We start from the raw sequence: 21,264 nt of genomic DNA, 5'->3' as shown, positions 1-21,264 counted from the left end.
GCGAAGAAGGTAACCTTCCACCACTATGTGGTTAGTGCTATATGCTCCCTTACCGGTCCAGTAAGATCGCAATCCTTGTGTCAGCCTATGTCATGGAAGACACGGAGGATCCGTGTTTGCCCATGAAAATCAGCATTAGGGATCCAAACATCAGTACATGTGGCCACTTGGGCAGAGGTACTCATTCATTACCATGCAGAGGACTTGTCCATCTCAACAGACAACCCTCCCAGATCAGAACGCCCTGAACCAACTCCTCACCTGGATAAGTTGGTTGGTCATATCGGTAAAACCGCCAGGAAAGTCATCAGCATTCCTGTGGCTTAGTCTGGCTCTGCGCTCCAGTAAAATGTTTAACCCGTGCAAAGAATTAGACCATATCAACAACTTGGAATTCTCTCCTTTCATAGCCATCAACCATTTAATTGTCTTATCAGTTTTTCCCGCAAACTTAGTGGCTAACAAATATGGTCAGAACTTCTGCTAGGTCGAGACAATGGAAAAGCACTCCTTCTCAGTAGCCGTCCAATTCTGCTGTCTGGGTAGTAATTTACTAATGAAGGCTACCGGATGCTCTCTATCTTTTTCATCCAGTTGAGCTAACACAGCTCCCAACTCCTTTGTTCGAGGTATCCATGTGTACAATAAAAGGCTGACGGAAGTCAGGTGCTCTCCGTACCAGTGCAGTGCATGGTGCCTTCTTTAGTTCCTCACATGCTTTCTGATGCTCTCCAGTCTGTTTTTTTCCCTGGGCTGCTTTTTAAAGGTCAAAGCAGTCAATGGGGCGACTGTACTGACATAGTTTGCCACATAATTACTGTAATACCTGATGAGTCTTGAAAAGACCCTCCTCTGTCTCGGTAGTAGGCACTTCCCAATCCATCACAGACTGAAACTTGGCATGGGTTTCTTCCCATATCTCACCTTATGCCCAAGGTAGACTACAGAGGACTTCCTCACCTGACACTTTGTTGTCTTGATGGTCAGTTTTTCCTCCTGTATCCTTGCCAACACCTGCCGAAGGTGCCTCATGTGGTCCCTCATTGATTTGTAGAATACCACAAAATCATCCAAATAGGCCCCACAACTCTTTTACTCCTGTGAGAACATGGTTTACCAGGTGCTGAAAACCGCCATTGGCATTCTACAACCCAAAGGGCATCACCTTAAACTGGCGCAGCCCCTCTGGCATAGAAAATGCTGTCTTCTCCTTTAACATTTGGTGATTTGCCAGTATCCACAGGTCTGATGCAAGGCGCGCAAGTACTTTGCAGCCCTTAACCGGTCCACAAGCTCACCTAGTCTTGGCACTGGATGGGCATCGGTTTTGGCTACCTTATTAAGGGCTCAGTAGCCCACATTGAATCCAACCACAATTCCGCAGACCCTTGCTTTGGTGCTAGTAGACCAAGGACTACGAGCTCTCCAAAGGTTCTTTCATTTTTGGTACTAAAACATTGGAACTCTCTGCCAATCAACATGTTTAATATTGATAATCCTCTGTCTTCCTGAAAAAAAGCTCCAAACCTGGCATCCTCGGCTCATAGAAGTCTGGAAATGTTTAGCCTGAACCTCTCCGAGTCAGAACACCATTTGGATTCGTAGATTGCACTATACAATTTTTCTTTTTTATGCATTCATTCATCCAAACAATTTGAGAGCTCCAGCATCCTTTCCAATCTTATCAACATTTTAACAGCTTGTAGACCGATAAAAATGTATCACTTAAGTGGTAGCAAACTTTCTGATTACAGCCTTCGATTATGTGAGTTATTTTCTTTCAGCTAGTGTTCTCTGCAGAAAGACTGAAGCGAGCATGGATATCTGTCACTTTCTTGGCTAGGTTTTAAAAACATTCATATATTGATCCTCAACTCAAGACAAGTGCGTCTATACTAATGGAAACAGCTTTTACTTTTCTGCTGATGTCTTTCATAACCTTTTCATCTAATCTTTCTTTCCTTCTTCTTGCGGAAGCTTCCTAAAAATAATTTTTCACAAGATTAACACAATCTACCTGTCCTATGACCATGTTAGAGCTAATCTTGTGAAAAATTATTTTTAGGAAGCTAATATTATCCCTAGTGTGAGGAATGAGTAAATCTTTTTTTTAATTTTTTAAAATTTCTTTTCATTAGTTTTTCAAACCGTATCATCATCAACAATCATGTCACATTTTACTCGGGTAGCATCCACAGTACAGGTATGTATACAATATTTGCAGTTATACATCAAAGCTTTGCAGTGTTTCTAGTGTCTGTCCTTCTACAGAGCCAACTAATGTCAAGTAGGAGAGATTGCTAACACATGAGGCCCCCACTCCCGCAGCGCCCTTCTCCTGGCATATCCCCACTCCTTCATACAGTAGACCCGTTATGTAACCCCTTCCAAAGTTAACACCAAGTAGTCCCCCGCCAAGTCAACCCGCAGCTATCGTCAATTGCACAGCCTGTGCCACCCATTCCCCCAACTCTCACCCCTCCCTCGAGGAATTAGTAAATCATTGCCTCAAAAGCAAAGAGTAGAGGATATATAGCCTGTCAGAAATGTGTTTTAGGGATTTAGTTCAGAACGCCATAAATTAAGAAATAGAGGCGCAAAATCGATGTCCCAGTATTTAATGACTGCTGAGTTACACAGTACATGCTAGGTTGCTTAACTTTTGTTCTGTATGTTTAGATTTTATGAAAAGTTTGTCCTGATGAAGGTGAAAATATAGAACTAACACCGAAACGCTGCGTCAACTTTTTATTTAAAATTGTTTTTAAAGTTTTTATATACATACAATTAGATTGTAACCCAGAAAGGGAGGAATGTGAGTAATGACATATGCATAATGTAATTTTCATTTAATAAATTCATCTTTTCTCATATACCGGCAACCTATTAGAAGAGTCATCTGAAAGTTAGACACTCACCAAGAGGTAGTTTGAAGTAAAACTGTTTAAAAAGTATTGTGAGAAACCCCCTTGGTATTATGGTATTACCACAAGTCCTCTCCAGTTGAGTTTGCAGAGGTTCCATTTCCTTTTCTTCTCTTTTAAATGCCGGCCAGTGGGTTTTAGTTTTCAGGAGAGTATATTCATGGTTATGGATCCTCTTCCCCAATCCACCCCGCCCCCCCACCCCTAGTGAATGGCCTCTACATAAGTCTTATTTTAAATGTTTAGGAGGACAGGTAGAATGCTGGTCATATGGTGAATATTCAGTTTGTGACTCCCAATTGGCTTTCACGTTAATGCTTGGAAGCACCCCATGCGTGCACAGATATACAAAATGTTGATCTTGTGGCTAAGGGACTACATATTGAAGACGATGTTAAAAACCTGTGATAGAGGAGATCCACCCTCTTTAAGTATTTCTTTTCCAAAGTTCCACTGAGCCATTATGATGCTGCTCTCGGTATCTCTTAAACCTGACTTTTTGCTATTCCAGTGGATTAATTTTCAAGTTTAGGGGGAAGTCTATTGCAATAAAATAATCAAAAGCTGTATTCTCATGGCCTAAATTACAAGTGGATTGGCAAATATACCAACAAACGCATTGCGTCCACCTACTACCTACTTTGTGATATAATTGTTTGGAATCACTTAATATTATATGCTCATCCTTGAACAACCTAAAGCTTGTGCCTTGTTACTTTAGGGAAGGGAGTCACACTGCTGTATGATTATTTGAATTGAGGAACACTTGCGGCTGTCAGTAGCACTGTAAATGTGTGGTCCGTACACCATTTGTATGCATCTGATTTGCTGGTCTAGTCTCATTTTGCAAACTTTAGAATCCAGAGTATTGTAAATAGTTATTACTATTGATATAAAATGTTTTATATGTAATTATTGATGTAAAATATTTTGAGAGCAAAGTTTCTTAGTAAACTATTTGATCAAATCTACATCAGCAATTTTGACCGGATTAAAGCTAATATGGTTTTACTCCAATACAAAGATTGATTTTTTTAAACTTGGAGGAATTCTACCCCCTTTGAAAATATGGCATTATAATTTTAAGTATTTCATATTCGGTCAGTCTTTACGCCCCTTGTGTAAATAAGACTCTGAAATGATATGCCCAAGAGGAAGCGCGTCTATTCCCTGAGCCCGTGGAAGTCTCCCTGCGATCCTCTGAGTGTCTTTAGTAGCACATATGATAACGTCCTTTGGAGAGGGAGGCCACCTGAGGCTCTGTTTGTCTTGTATTTCTCATTAGAATATAATGTCCGTGGTGACACGAGTCTCCTTTTAATCTTGTAGATTTTGGGCCCATGACAATAGACCCAGTAAGAAACCCCGAAGAATTGATTGAAAGAATCTCTCCGCATGATACCTCCTTAGGGGAAACCACCAACGACATGTCCCCCTATTTTGATGAACAGGAGTCCTGGCACCAGCAGCAGAGAGCAGTGAGTAGAAAGAGCTGCCCTTCACAATACCTTCTGAATGGATCCTTGGAATACGAATATGATTCGGGTGAGCAGACCGTTTCTCCTTTCCACCCGAGAGAGACATTGTACCTATGCCCTGTGTGTGGCAAGTGCTTCATTGAGAAGGACCGCTTGATGAGACACCAAATGAGCCACTCAATAAGTGAATACGGGACAGGTACGGAGTGCATGAGAATCCCTGGGCACCAAGAGTATTCCAGTTCTATTCACAAGATGCGTGCTGGAGAAGCCATGTACAAATGTGATGAGTGTGCAAAAAGCTTCTCAAACTCATACAAGCTTAGAATTCACAAAAGAATCCACACAGGAGAGAGGCCTTACAAATGTCTGGCTTGTGCCAAGTCCTTCATTAAAAACGCACACCTTAAGGTTCACCAAAGAATCCACACAGGAGAGCGGCCATATCTATGTATTGTGTGTGGGAAAGGTTTTACGAAGTCCTATCACTTAAAGGTTCACCTGAGGATCCACACAGGGGAAAGACCCTATAGGTGTCTGGAATGTGATAAGACGTTCAGCGTTAATTCCCACCTTACTGTTCATCAAAGGACTCACACCGGGGAGAAGCCATTCCCATGCCCTGACTGTGGGAAAAGCTTCAGGCAGAAAACAAGTCTCATAGGACATCAAAAATCTCACCATAGGTACACCGAAAGGCAAAGGAAAAGCGAGAGGAGAATGATTGATTGAATCTTTAAAACAAGATTCAACTCATTAAAAAGGACTCATGCTGCCAGTCAGTCTGCATACTGCAAAGATCTGAGAGCCCTTGGAAAGAAGTGGTCTTCGACCCTACCAAAGGCACAGGCAGATCTTGTTTGGATCAGCTAATTTTCCCATCTCTTGGATGCACTTACCCATGAATTGTGTAATACCGTTTCAATAAACGTTTGTGATTGAAGTAATGCCTCCTCTCTGTGCTGGGCTTATTGGCATCTAGATAAGAGCTGATTGTGGAAAAGTAGCCATCTTGCAGCAAAAGTGTTATTTGTGGTCAGGCTGCTGTCGGATAAACAGAATATTTACATCAAACACAGAAAATAATGACTTCCGACACCATCTCGGCACTACTGCTTCCATTTCTGCTTTGCCATATGTCTGCTTGTTATTGATTTGTCTTATTAAAACAAGACCAGCATGTCACTCTAGTTTCCCAGAAATGTTGGAAGAAATGCAGTTTCTCCTGATGGCCTGAGAATTTCATAATGTGATGGTGTACTGTAATGTATACTCACAAAGGGACACCTTCATGTTTTGCAGCAAACTGCACATTTTTACCCCAAAATTCCCAACCAGTCTAAAATATTGCAAGATTACGCCCATCAGAAGTAGAATGCTGCTCTTCTATACATAAATGCTGAGTGTTCAAGATATCCTGCAGGCCAAGCGTATTTATGAATTCTAGTGGCTTTCATAGCGTTGATCAGGTACATAATCAACCGGTGAAAGATGTTGTACCCTTTCCCATTTTCTTGTGCGAGTTTTTTTGATTATCCCCTTATGCCTAATTTGAAAGCACTAGTCAAGTAGTGAAAGTGGAAAAGTACACATCCTTTTCAGGCTATGTGGAGCGAGCTTCACAGCCATAAAAATACAGAACTTTTAAATGTTTTAAATGTATTACGTTTGTATGTGTGTGACCAGATAACATGTTTTTGATGACCCCTCTAACGTGAAATTCCACTATTCAGTTTGCCATTTCTCCATACTATCCGATCCTGTATTTGTTTGCATATTAGCAAGGATGTGTTGTTCAGAACAACTTGTCGTCTTGCGGCAGTACAGATTAGTCTTCAAGTATATCTGCTATGCAAGTTCATTGTTCTTCAGTGGTGGGATGTTTTTTTTTCTGCTATGAAAGATCATTGTTCTTCATTGGTGGGATGCTTTTCCTTCTGTGATTGCTTTTTTTTTTTTTTAACATTATGCATCCGTAGTTGGGAGGTCCTTGAATGGGAAAGAGTAGTCCAGAGATTTCTGTTTGTTTCGTCAGTAACCAGATGTCATTTGAGGATCCTGAGCTTTCCTTCTTTTGTATGCAGCAAATTATGGTGTAGCATGAATGGAAGGTCTGGACTTACAGGGATTCTATTTGTACTACTTGACAGAATCTATAGAAAGAATGGATTGAACATAAGTTTCTGGTGGATGCTTCTAACCACAGATACCTCCACTTGTGACGGGACACTGGGAGCAGAACTTTAAATGCAGTCTTCCTGTTCACTTGTAGGATGCATCATGTGGATCCATGCTGACATCGCTGCGGTCCTGAAGTGGTGAGCACAGCCACATATAAGCGCCATGCTTGCGTTCTGATGTCATTACTTTCATTGCTTTCTTTCTATGACTCTACACATGGATCTGGAACTACTTCTATTTTTTTGTTCGTTTTTTGACTAAACCGTTTAGTAAAATTACCCAGTGTGCAAGGGAAAATGTCACCTCCTAAAACAAGAGGTTTTATTCCATGTAGAGAATGTCGCAAACAGATGCATCTGATTGACCCTCATGAATTTAGTTTGTTGTGCCAGATTAACTCCAAGGCCATACGGGACCAAGGTTTAACTTTATGGCTCCAGGTGATCCCATTCCCATGGCAGGTCAATGTGTTTTTAAATTTTGGCATTTAAAGTAGCAATACAGTAAACATCACAATGTATCAACTTTGTATAGCATAGGATAACCGGCTGTCACTCTTGTCCGTGCAGCAGTCTGGACAAGGATCAGGGCAGTGTTGTACACAATAGAAAAATATCTTTGGTCGTGCATACAGAAAAAGCACCAACAGCTGCCCATTTGTCAGCGAGAAGTTACTACATGCTGTTCCAGTAAAGAAACAATGGCAGATCATTGTTGCAATCAAAGGTTTCGGGTGAGCCCAAGAAGAACAAAAGAAGTCCAAGCAGTAATCTGCCACTCTCAGACTCCAGAGTGGGTGCGGGGTGTCCATGTCTCTCCTGAGCTTGCACCTGATGTCCATTGGAGCCAATTCTGAGTTTGATCCTGGCCCACCTCGAGTGCCTAGGTCTGCCAGTGAGATTGTAGAAAGTAGAGGCTTTCAGAAAGTCCATGCTGCATATATTAGTCATGTTACGGGCTCCTTCTAGTGTGCCTTTGAGCCTCAAGCATCCTCAGGGACCGTGTTGGAAATGGCTCTTTTTGCAGGGTCATCCCTAATCTTTTTGCCTTCCTCCTGGATTTTTCCTAACCTGTTTTTGTTGGCTTTATGACTCTGGGCACTTTACCACTGCTGATCAGTGCTAAAGTGCATATGCTCTCCCTTTTGTAAATGACATGTGAATTGGTATATCCATGATTGGCTTATTTGGTTTACCTGTTAGTACCTAGTAGCGTGGCCTGTGCGTGCCCAGGGCTGGTAAACCAAATGCTGCTGGCGGGCCTGCAGCGCTGGTTTGCGCCACCCACAAAGCAGCTTGTAAAGTGTGTCTCAGACCTGCCACTGCAGTGTCTGTGTGCAGTATAGAACTGCCATCTTGGCTGTGAAGTGCACCCACTTCCCAGCCCCTGAACCTTCCCTTGGCATCATGTAAGCCACCCCTATGGTAGGATGCATTGTATGTGTAAGGTAGGACATGCTCTGATGTGTGTAGCATGTCCTGGTAGTGAATTACACTCAATTTCGTTTTTTCACTACTGTAAGGCTACCTGTTCTCCATAGGCCAGAATGGGAGGTTTGACTATTACATTCTATAGTCCTAAATGACCCAAAGAACATGGTAGAAAGCCGAATTTAGTATGCCTGAGCTCAGAATATTAAAAACACTTTTAGTGAACTTTATTTTTATATTCTGTTTGAAAATACCACTTTTAGAAAGTAGGTATTTTCTTGCCTAAGCCTTCCAGAGTGCTCTGCTGTTGTGTGTATTGGCTGTCTGGTTTTGGAGTGACAGGGCTTGGGAATTCCAGGAGACCGGGTGAGGTGTCCCAGTGGTGAATAGAGAGATCTGCATCTAGATGGGTGGGAGGAGTTGCACCTGGGACCTGAATAGGGCTGTGCCTTCCCTCCACAATGCTGGCTCCACCTCCTGTGGTGCGTCTGATGGCAGACCCCCTCTTTCTGAAAGGAAGGATGCAGCCTGGTAAACAAAGTGCTCCAGGACTGGGCAGAACTGGTTCTGGCTGGGTTCAGTCACTTGTAGCTTTTGAGAACAAAGACTTTTGGCTTATAAATATCTGTGCTGAAACCCCTACAATTTGTATTGCTCCTGGACAACAAGAAGAACCTCTGTCTGTGTAACTGAAGGAATCTGCAGGAGAGGACTGTCCTTGTGCTTGTGTGCTGTTTCTTGGACTGGCCTGCAGTGGTTACTACTGGACTTTGAAGAAGAGGAAAAGGACTTTGAAGGAACTATTATTTTTGCTACAGCAATCACCCCAGGGCTAGAAGAGAGCTAGCCTCCTGCTGGAGTCTCAGGCACATCAGACTCCACCACCAGCCTCCTGTGTCCTCCCAGCGAGGATTTCTATCTGCAGGTGAGGCTCCTGTGAGTTCCAGGGCCTCTAGTGCTACTGTGGAGAAGAGAGTTCTGAAAATCATCGCTAACGCCTGTTAGCGAGCCGCCGCAGCTGAAGAGCGTAAGGAAATTCACCGCGCTGCTGCCGCTGAGTGCTCGCTACCGGAGATCATCGCATCACACGTTTGCGGGCTGCCAAATGCTCGCTAACCCGAAGATTATCGCATCGCATGTTTGCGGGCCCTCAAGTGCTTGCTAACCAAGGATCATCGCATCGAGTTCATCGCTTCACGACATTGCAGCGCGGACGCCTAGCGTTCGCCATTTTCAGCGCATCGCATTAGGATCGTCGCTCCCTCGCGGGGCGCATTTCTTTTCATTGCAACAAGATCGCACATGCAAAAGGCTCGGCGCATCATCCTCCCTTTGCGGCAAGGATTTCAACGCATCGCCGGCTTAGCGTGGAGAAGTTTGTCGCTTTGTCCTGCACACAGATCAGCGCATCATCCTCCCTTGTGCAAGGATTCAACGCATCGCTGGTCACGTGTGAGGAAAATCATCGCTACAACTCCTTAGCAACATTTTGGTTGCTTTGCTACAGAATCCAGGTAGTTTGTGAGTAAAAGGGTTGCAGAGACCACTGCCTTGAACTGAACTCCTCTTTGCACACTTTGAACTATTTTTGCAGCATTTTAAGAGTAACCCTATTTTCCTAGTATTGTGGATTTTTACTGTTATTGGTCTTGTGTTAAGTCTATATATAAAGATACTTATTTTTTATAACTACTTGTGTGGTGTCCCTTTGTAGTGTTCTTCACTGTGTTACTGTGTATGGTCATAAATGCTTTACACACTGCCTCTGAGATAAGCCTAGCTGCTTGTGCTACATTACCACAGGGTTGAGCAGGGGTTATCAAAGGGTGTAGCCCGCTTACTCTGACTTAGGAAGAAGGGTCCCTACTTGGACAGTGGCCAGCCATTGCCAACTAGAGACCCCCATTTCTAACAGACCTTCATTTAGACTCCTGCCACTGGTCCACCCTTGAAGCACTCTGTGGCTCTTGGACATGCATCAGGGTTGGCAAGCGCTTCAATGCTGCCTTTGGGGTTAGCACCATCTCCTGCACCATTTCCTTTTGTATTGATTTTCCTACTACTCCACTAAATTGGTTTCCTAATAAAAAGACATTTGCAAAACGGTTCTTTTTTTTCTTTTTCTTCCCCATCCACCAGCCTAACCATTAGACCTGTGAATGCCAGTCTTCATATGGGGCTGCTATTCTCATGCCATTTGGGATACAACAGCAAAGTTTTCTAGCTGTTTTGAAGGACTTATGGCCATACCTCACCCAAGCTATTTCCGGACAATCGCAATGTGACAAACTAGGTAATTTTCTCTTAATTGGACACAACCACCAGCTCAGGCTGAGCAATAGGCTCTGGTGTAGCCCTTCAGCACCACGTGTGGATGAGGTCTGCAGGCTTCTCCGGGGATGTCCAGGCATCCTTAATGGACATGCCATTTGACGTATCTCACCACTTCGGTGAAAAAGCAGATTCCGCCTTTGAGCTGTTCAGTAAGGGCAGTGCCAAAGCACATTTCTTGTCCTTTGTGCTTCCACAGCAATTTTGCTCTCCCCATGTCTATTGTGAAGGTTTTCTATTCTATCAACGCCAGACTCCTCATCTAGCCGATGAGGCCGTTCAGCCCTTTTGTGGCCAGGGCTGTGTTTCTCAGAGACAACATTCTGCACAGCAGGAAATGACATGCTGCTCAGTCCCCTACCCCTTTAGAAGCCACAAAACCACTTTAGTGTGCCCTTGCTGACACAGTCACCCCCTGAGGCAGGCTCTGATATATCCTCCAAGGGTGGCAGCCCATCACTTTAGACAAGTCGGTCATCCAAACTGTCTATTGGTGCTATTTCCTCCCTTTACCACGCTTCACCTTTCACTGCCATCAGGGTAGCTGACCATGTGTCCATCTTGCAACCGGAAGTTTATGCCCTTTTGGCCAAAGTGGCCACAGAAAGGGTTCCAGCCCTGGATATAAGAACTGGGTGTTACTCATGCTACTTCTTGTCCCAAAGAAGAATTAAGGCCTTCATCCTATTTTACATCTTTATCCTTTCAATGCCTTCCTGCGGAAGGACACATTCAAGATGCTCACACTAGATCAGGTCCTGCCTGACCTGGATACTAGAGACTGGATGGTAGATTTGGACCTGCAGGATGTTCGTTTCCACCTTCTCTTCCTGCAGGACAGAGGCGCTACCTGCGGTTCACATTGGACCAGGAGCATTTTCAGTTTACAGTGCTATCTTTTGGCTCACTGCTACCCCTGTGGTGTTCCAGAAAGTGAAGGTGGTGGTCTTAGCACAGCTTCAGAAGTCCGGGGTACCAGTCTTATCCTACCTCGACGACTGTCTGCTGAAAGTGGGCTTGCCCCAGGCAGTTGTCAATCTCCTCCAGAAGACAGCAAGCCTCTTAACATAGTTGGGCTTCATGATCAATGTGCCAAAGTCACACCTGACTCCTTTGTAGGCACTCCTGTTTATTCGATCATTTCTGGATTCAGTACAATGCGGTTTTGATTTGTTCCTTTTCCCCTGGAGCAGAACATCAAGTGGATGATCAGCTCTTTTTAGGGTTTTCTGGAGCATAGAAAGGCAATGCAGTGCAAAAACAGACCCTCTCTCAATGGGTTCGTCTCTGCATAAAGATCTGCTATGCTCTGTGTAAGAAACCGCCACTAGGAGGTTTGTGGGCTCATTCGAACAGGGCCAACGATGCTGTCACTGTGTTAGCACGAGGAGGCTTTTCCTGGACATCTGTCAAGTCGCTATGTGGGCATTCGTATGCATGTTCATGAAGCACTACTGTCTCGACAGTCAGATCCATTGATAGGGACATTTTGCTCACTATGTCCAGCAGGACCTTTTGGTATGAGCCAGTTCATCGATCCACCACCTTGGGAGGTACTTTTGTGGTATTTATTCACGATGTGGAAAATCTGCGATTAGGAGTATCCATCAGAAGTTCATTTTACCTACCTTTTGGTAACAAGGTGTTCGAGGCATAGGAGCTGCAGATCACACACTGAGGATAAGATCGCCATCTGGTGTTGGGCTCGGATGATTGCAGGTTGTTGTCGTCTTCGGAAGAAGCCTTTGGTCACGAGGTTGGTGACTCCTCCCCTGGACAACAGTGCGCATGGGCATCCACTCCATCGTCAGATTGTTTTTTTCCGCCATTGGGTTCGGATGAACTTTTTTCCGCCAGCAGAAAACTTTCAGCAATCGATTTAATTCTTCAATCTTCTTTCAATCGACATCGAAATCATCTCGGACCGGTTCCGGAAGCGGCTGATGGACAGGACACCCTTCAAGAAATGCCCCCGGTGTGGAGCGAAGTTCCCCCACAGTGATCACCACGAGGTTTGTAACCTCTGCCTGTCGCCGGAACACAACAAATCGACCTGTCCAGCTTGTTCCGCTTTCCATTCCAAGAAGACCCTCCGGGACTGAAGAGCTCGACGCCATATTATGGCCAAACCAGCTCCAGAACCGGAGGACATCTTTGCTCAGGATGTTCCTGAAGATGACACCGAAGATCTCGATCGTGTCCGAGGCCGACGATTCCGATGACCTCATCACTCCAGGGCAGCGTGTGAGTACCAACCCCCCTGCCCCATCCAAAAAGACATTGGTCAAGACTCCGCTAGCTGGGCCCAGTCGAGACCGGAAATCCTCTTCAGAAGCCCCGCCCTCGGGCCCGGCTCCGAAGACATCTAAGCCTGTAGGTGGCTCGGGCTCGAGCAAACCTCATGTGATTGTGCCTATAACACCTTCGGCACCGAAAACTCCACTGTCGGCACCGAAACAGGCTCCAAGACCGAAATCTCCTTCGGCACCGAAACGTTCCTCGGCACCGAAGTCTCCACCGGCGCCGAAACGTTCTTCGACATCGATGCCTAAAAGTCCCTCGGCACCGAAATTTCCTTCGGCACCGAAAAAACCATCGGCACCGAAGAATCCACCGACGCCGAAAAATCCATCGACGCCGAAACCTCTGTCGGCACCGAAAAATCCATCGGTACCGAAAACTCCGTCCACACCGAAAAAAGTTCATAAAGACCCGAAACGGTCATCACCACCACCGCCTTCGGAGCCAGATGAACTTTTTCGCCCAGATCCTACTCAAAAGCGGATCTACATCAATCCCGAAACCGGACATGTGACTGCCGTCCCATACAAGAAACGGAAGCTGGACATCACACCACCTCCAGCTCCCATACGGAAGAAGGACTGTGCTACTTCACCACTTCGTCCTTCCTCTCCTTTATTACCTCCTAACCCGTCCCCCCCCTCCTCCTCCTTCTCCTTCTCCTTTACCTTTACCATCTCTCTATCATTCACCTCCTCCACAGGATGATAATGATGACTTGGGGGGAGGGGCGGACCCTGATTTATTTAATGATCCTGTTGATCCAAACGACCCTTTTACGTTCCCAGGCACAGCACCCGTAGATGACTGGTCTTATCCAATACCTGACATGCCTGACCCCACTACCTACCCCTCCAAGCCCTCCCCTCCTGATGACCACTTAGGGTTTGGCCAACTTATAAATAGGGCAGCAACATTCCACGGCGTCACAATGCACACAGACGCCCTTGAAGAGGTCTTTCTCCTCGATACTTTTGAGCAGTCACAAAAAAACTGTTCACATACTGCCCATGATCAAAGGGGTTATAAAGCATGCTACTGAAGTCTTTAAAGACCCTGTTCGAGCTCGGGTTCTCAACCCACGCATCGAAAAAAAGTAGCGACCAGCCCCGCAGGACCCTGCATACATTAAAGCCCAGCTCCCTTTAGACTCCTTGGTCGTATCAAATGCCAGGAAGCGCGTTAACTCAGACAACTGGAGAAACGCCTCCCCCAGACAAGGAGTCTAAGCTTTTAGAGGCCTCAGGCAAACGGGTCGCCGCGCAAGCGGCTAACCATTGGCGTATTGCGAATACCCAGGCCCTGTTAGCCCGGTATGATAGGGCGCATTATGACCAACTTGAGGACCTTATGCAACATCTGCCTGAACCCTTTAAGTCCCAGGCCTCTGACCTCATCCAAGAAGGCAAATTAATATCTAATGCCTCAATTAAATGCGCCTTAGATGCGGCAGATACTGCTTCTAGGGCGGTCAATACTAGCGTCTTACTCAGACGACATGCCTGGCTCCGTATTTCCGGTTTTAAACCGGAGGTTCAAACCGCAATTCTGGCTCAACCTTTCAACCAAGAGCAGTTATTTGGCCCTGCAGTGGATACTGCATTGGAGAAAATGAAAAAGGATACTGAAACTGCCAAGTCTATGGGAGCACTGCAGTCTCCTCAAAACCGGGGTTCCTTTTGTCGCTCTTTTTATAGAGGAGGCTCCAAAAACACGGGAACTGAGACCACTTCCACCTTTAAAAATTCGGGACAAACATCCCCTAACAGAGGATATTTCCGTGGAGGTTATCGGGGAAACAATAACAAAGGTCGAGGGCGGGGAAACAACAATAACACCCGCACCTCCCCAGCCACTAAACAGTGACTTGCCACCACTCCCCCCAGACCATTCCACTCCAGTCGGGGGGCGGCTCCAACAATTCCTACCTGTCTGGACTTCCATCACCACAGACAGGTGGGTAAGACAAATTATCCAGTCTGGCTACTGCCTCGAACTCATACAATCCCCCCAAACATACCACCCAAACAATGTCCAATGTCCTCACATCATCTCTCTCTCCTCAAACAAGAAGTTCAATCCCTGTTACAAAAACATGCGATAGAACCAGTCCCTCTCCAACATCAGGGAACAGGGGTGTATTCTCTATACTTCCTCATTCCCAAAAAGGACAAAACATTAAGGCCCATACTGGATCTCAGACTACTAAACCAGTATATACATTCGGATCATTTTCATATGACCACCCTCCAACAAGTCCTCCCACTTTTACAACAGAGAGACTTCCTTGCCACATTGGACCTCAAGGACGCGTACTTTCACATCCCTATGCATCCCGCTCACAGAAAATATCTACGATTTGTGGTAGATGGGCAACACTATCAATTTACAGTTCTCCGATTCGGAGTAACAACAGCACCCAGAGTGTTCACCAAGTGCTTAGCAGTCGTGGCAGCGCACCTCAGAAGACAACAGATCCATGTCTTCCCCTATCTGGACGATTGGCTCATAAAAGCCAATACTCACCAAAAATGCGTTCTCCACACATCACACGATTCAAACTCTCCACAATTTGGGATTCACTATCAACTACCCCAAATCCCATCTACAACCTTCCCACTTACATCAGTATCTAGGAGCAACCATAGATACATCCAAAGCCATTGCTTATCCCAGCACTGCCAGGATAGCCAGTATACAAAATCTCATCTCTCAATTTCAAACTCATCCATCTCTTCCAGCAAGAGTGTTCATGCAGCTCCTAGGCATGATGGCGTCATGCATCTCCATAGTCCCACACGCACGACTTCAAATGCGTCCCTTACAGGAATGTCTAGCACAACAGTGGAACCAAGCTCACGGACAACTTACCGATCTGGTGTTGGTGGACAGTCGCTCACTTCGCTCACTGAAATGGTGGAACACCATCAACCTGTCCAAAGGGCGACCGTTCTTAGAGCCTCTTCCACAAGTTGTGCTAACTACCGACGCATCTCTCACGGGGTGGGGAGCCCACCTCCTTCACCATACCACTCAGGGCAGATGGACCAGTCAACAAAAACTGCTCCACATCAACCACCTGGAACTCTTAGCAGTGTTCCTAGCACTAAAATCCTTTCAGGTACACCTAAAGAACAAAACTGTCCTCATACGCACAGACAACATGATGACAATGTATTATATACAGAAACAGGGAGGGACACATTCTCTCCAACTGTCCCAACTGGCACAGCAAATCTGGAGATGGGCAATTCCCCAAAACATCTACCTGTTAGCAGAACATCTCCCAGGGATCCACAATCAGGTGGCCGACCTCCTGAGTCGCCACACACAGCAGATCCACGAATGGGAATTACACCCCAAGGTTCTACTCCCCTTCTTCCAAAAATGGGGACAACCAGACATAGACCTGTTCGCCTCTCCCGAAAACACAAAATGCCCAACCTTCGCCGCCAGGTTTCCACACCCACAGTCGAAGGGCAATGCCCTATGGATGAACTGGTCAGGCAGATTTGCGTACGCTTTTCCGCCTCTCCCACTAGTTCCATTTGTGGTACGCAAACTGAAACAACAGTCGCTAACACTAATACTAGTAGCTCCCACTTGGGCACGTCAACCGTGGTTCACCACACTTCTGGAACTATCTTTAGTTCCACATCAAAGGCTACGCCTCTCCCCGGATCTATTAACCCAGAACCATGGAGAAATCAGACACCCAGATCCTCAAACACTGAATCTAGCGATCTGGCTCCTGAGGTCTTAGAGTTCGGATACCTCAATCTCCCTCCAGACTGTATGAATATCATAAAGGAAGCCAGGCGACCTACTACTAGAGCGTGTTATGCCGCGAAATGGAAACGATTTGCAATCTACTGCGCTAATAATGACATACACCCATTAGATGCTTCCATCCAAAACATCATTTGCTATCTACTACATTTGCAAAGATGCAATCTAGCGTATTCCTCTATACGTTTACACCTAGCAGCCTTAGCAGCCTACTTACAAAATAGGCAACACCTGTCCCTTTTTAAGGTACCAGCCATCAAAGCGTTTATGGAAGGTCTCAAAAGAATTCTTCCCCCAAGATTACCACCTTCCCCAGTGTGGAATCTCAATGTGGTTCTAACAAGACTTATGGGTCCCCAATTTGAACCTATGCACAAATGTGAATTACAATTCCTAACATGGAAGGTAGCTTTCCTTGTCGCAATCACTTCCCTACGAAGAGTAAGTGAAATACAAGCCCTTACACTAGAGGAACCTTTCTTACAACTACACCGTAACAAAGTGGTTCTTAGGACAAACCCTAAATTTCTCCCAAAAGTGATTTCCCCTTTCCACCTTAACCAATCAGTAGAGCTACCAGTCTTTTTCCCAAACCCAGACTCCGTAGCTGAAAGGGCCCTACACACCTTAGATGTCAAAAGAGCCTTGCTTTATTACATCGACAGGACGAAACCTTTTCGAAAGACAAAACAACTCTTTGTTGCTTTCGCACCACCACATAAAGGCAATCCCATCTCCAAATCCGGTATAGCCCGGTGGATAGTTAAATGCATCCAAATGGCTAAACGTACACTTACAGTTCCCCCTAGGGCGCACTCCACGCGTAAAATAGGGGCTTCTATGGCCTTCTTGGGTAACATTCCCCTAGAAGACATTTGCAAGGCAGCCACGTGGTCTACCACGCATACCTTCACTAAACACTACTGTGTTGATGTGCAAGCCAAACAACAGGCCTCAGTGGGCCAGGCTGTCCTAAAAACTTTATTTCAAACTGCTGCAACGGATACAGGCGACCACCGCTAAGGGGAAGCACTGCTATACAATCTATCCTCAGTGTGTGATCTGCAGCTCATATGCCTCGAACGGAATATGCTACTTACCAGTATGCATCTGTTCTTGGCATGTAGAGCTGCAGAGTCGCACACGCCCGCCCGCCTCCCCGGGACCTGTATCTGTTCCAGCATCTGTCTTACTTAGACATTACACATGGACATCCTTCTTTCATTCCTATACACTCCATCTTTTCCCTTCATGGCGAAAAAATAATCTGACGATGGAGTGGATATCCATGCGCACTGTTGTCCAGGGGAGGAGTCACCAACCTCGTGACCAAAGGCTTCTTCCGAAGACGACAACAACCTGCAATCATCCGAGCCCAACACCAGATGGCGATCTTATCCTCCGTGTGTGACTCTGCAGCTCTACATGCCAAGAACAGATGCATACTGGTAAGTAGCATATTCCTTCTGGAGGATTTTCTAACTAACCGCAGATTTCTCACCAACCCTCCTGTCTCCCTGTTCTGTGAACTGGACTCTATAAACATTTAAAAATATCCCACATTTTGAGATCTGCACACTGATAATGCCAATCTGCTGACAGGCTCGTGTCTGAGGGCGCAGACAGCATAGAAAACAGTGGACGTCTGTGTGCATTGGTGGCAGTTATATGTGGCTCTACTTGTCACTTCCGGAATGTCGTTGATGCATAACTACATTATACCACTTACCAGCACGCAGGAGAACTGCTTTTAAAGTCTCTGGATTCACTGTGAAGCCTTGGGGATAATCACAGTGTGAGGAATCTGTGGTCAGATAGAATATCCACCAACAAGATTGTTACCAAAGAGAGTTCAGAGTCCATACCTTTGGATGGTGTTGAAGAAAGCATGCTTTTGGCCGCAGTCCGAGGTCTCTTTAGGATGAGACGTGTAGTATACAATTGATTGTTGTGTGAGATGTACTGCAGGGATTACTGACTTTCACTGTGGCGTAGGCGGACACCACTTGTAGGCTAGCTTCTGTTTCCACTGTTAAATTTAAAGCTTCTGTGGGATCTAGCACAAATGTACTCGATGAAATGTAGAAAGGCATAGGCGATAGATGCAATGCTTGAATTAATTTTTACCTCTGCCGTTACTCCGGGACACACTCCTTGCCTTTGTGGTGTTCTTGCTGTGAAATACAGACTGGAACCATCTATTAGCAAATTGGTCTTTGTTTCTTATTTTCTCTGTAAGGCTTTCATAGGCGGTTCGCTAGATTGCGTATGTACCGAAGTAAGCCGTGTAGCTAGCTTTCTTTGCAATATGGAGTCAAGGTTCATATCATGATTTCTGGAGCTGCTTGGGTTTGAATATGAAAATATGCATTGAAGCAAAAACTTGCATCTTCATTATGTTGACCTTCATGCTGGGACACCTCTGCATGCTCCATCATACTTGAGAATTGGTCTATCCACAGCACAAAAAACTCTCCTGCTTCCCTCAAGATGTGTAAAATTCTGAAAATAATTGGCTGAACCTATCAAAGATTTCTGTTTTCTGTTATGAGCAAGGTTTGTGTATTCTCCAAACTTTGTGATGGTGAAGATGTGAGAGTATACTAATTGTTGGCTACTATACTGCTCCTTTCCTATGGCTAGTGCCTGGTCCTCCTAAATAGCTGTGGAAAGGCTGCAAGCGTCTTAAAGCCTCACTGTTTCATCAAAGGATGCAGCATGCAAGAAATACTTGTAGTCAGGCTACATTCTTGTTCAGTTGTGATTTCACTTCCTTGTGGCAAGTAGAGCTTGGTCTAACTGATGTAGAACCCTCCTTCAGAGGAAGCACTGCATCATGTGCCCCAAGCCAGGAGAAGGGATAGCCAAGAAATGAAACAAAGGGCAAGTGACAGAACACACCGCTTCTTACAGAGCATGCAAACAAACACAACAGACAATGCTATTGAAACGTATGGTTTCCATGTGCGACAGGACACCATACATACGTACATTGCACAACTGGCAATACACAAATGTATCTTCACGAACAGCTTTGACACATCTACCTGAAAGGAAAGCGGAAACTCCATCTAAGTGCTCAATACATAAAAGCACACAACTGCAAAGTACAATTACACAACCAAACGCCTACCCTTTCCCTTACCACCATCCAGATAACCAATAACTATTTACCACCCTATAGCCAGCCCCCTCTCCCCGAATCATATAGGAAAATATAGGTCTGCCTAAACACTCCAAACCATGCAAACCACCAGAAATGGCACAAGGCGTGAACACCACCCCTAAGCGAGACACAACTGCACAGTGACTACATTTCACAAGTTAACCACATAAAGGGTCACAAAACTTAAAATGTAAGCACTTTTGTGCAGAGTACAACTAGCAGTCGAGACATATCAGGCTACAGGGTGACTCCCCAAATTAAAAATTGAATTCCAGAATCTGTGATATGCAGGTCGTGAGTTTTATTCTCAGCCTTGTCAAATCAACATTTCATTTGTTGGCGTTTTGTAAAGCGAGTTAGGTTGAATTTGCAAATAGTCGCAGTTGTTACTTAAACCCTTTGAAGACATTAGAAGTGTATAATATGTCATTTAATATAGAGAACAGTTATAAGAAAACAATAAATACAAATCTAAAACCTTCAAAAGTTTTTATGAGAAATGTAACTTCTAGTATAATCAAAAATGGCAAAAAAAGAAGAAACCCAGTGGACCAGAAGATTATGAAAAAAATGTTACGTGCACACTAAACCACCAAACAGTTTGTATAAAACAAGGAATTCAGAAACACTTTAAAAAAAAAAAAAAAAAAAAAAAAAAAAAAAGGTAAGAAACAAAAGTAAATTGCTTAGGAGAAAAGGCAGGGTAGTGACAAAAGCCATACACTTGAGGGGCGGCGTCTCTAGTTAAAATGTAAGTATTGGAGGGACAGCCGGAAAAAATTCAGGAAGCAAATCAGGAGCAAAAGAACAAAAGTAGTGGACACACGGCAGAAGCAGATAGGAATTTGATGACTGACCTGCCTCAAACAAAAAAGAAGTACATGCAGGTGAGCTGGAGAGAATGTGTTTTAAAAGATGAGGAAAATACAAATAGTTGGGGAAGGGAATAGTGCAGTTTACAAAGGAGAATGAATGCCTTCAAGAATTGCCAGCTTGTAAAATGCAATTTACAGCTAAAAAGCTTTCACTGAATTGGATTCTAACGTTTTATGAATGTGATTATCTTTGAAATTGAGAGAAACCGATTCTCCAAATTAGAATTCGATAATACGTTTGTATTCTCCAAGATCACAATCACCCAATGGAAGTTTTTTATAACAAGTTATCCGCATTTTGGGTTTTGAATTTTGCTAAAGACTGCTCAAACGAGCAAAAGAAAAGTGTGAATGGGATCATTGAACAAATCAGTTGAAGCCTGGCTGGTTCCTGTGCTCTCCTGCAGTATCTAATGTGCTTACCTCCAGATCATGAAAATAATGCTAATACCATGCAAGATCTCTCCTGCTTTTCCCAAAAACTTGTAATAAAAATACATAAACATAAATGTTTGTCATCGCAACGTAAATAAATGTGGCCAAACAAAACGTGTTATTTAGCCCAACTGTACTAATAAAAACACATTTAAAGTTAACTATGGCGCAAAGCTCAGACCCAAGTTTATTACTACATTACAAATACACATGAGAAAAACACGTTCCTGCCTCTGATTGCATCATCAATTTGTTAATACAGGGAAACATCCCTCCTAGTAGCAAGACGTCTTCAGTGTAATGTGTAACTTACTGCACAAATGTAAGAGTTTGCATCCTGTTACTAGGAGGGAA

General features: G+C 44.6%; 1 protein-coding gene across 7 annotated transcripts in view; it reads left to right on the top strand.

Moving 5' to 3' along the window:
• Positions 1-21,264, top strand: part of LOC146822318 (uncharacterized) — a 389,625-nt gene that overhangs the window by 246,687 nt on the left and 121,674 nt on the right. The window contains exon 9 of one of the 7 annotated variants that reach the window (XM_085613398.1): positions 4,254-5,350. The exons of the other annotated variants lie outside the window; for them this stretch is intronic. Coding sequence (XP_085469524.1) covers positions 4,254-5,134 — 881 coding nt within the window. The 3' untranslated portion in view covers positions 5,135-5,350. Of the gene's footprint in view, positions 1-4,253; positions 5,351-21,264 lie in introns of those variants that run through there. 7 annotated transcript variants of the gene reach the window in all.

Source organism: Triturus cristatus, chromosome 6 (genome assembly GCF_964204655.1).
Source record: "Triturus cristatus chromosome 6, aTriCri1.1, whole genome shotgun sequence".
NCBI classification, from domain to species: Eukaryota; Metazoa; Chordata; class Amphibia; order Caudata; family Salamandridae; genus Triturus; species Triturus cristatus.
The sequence above is the reverse complement of the archived record's forward strand: the minus strand, read 5'-3'. Positions and strand labels throughout refer to the sequence as shown.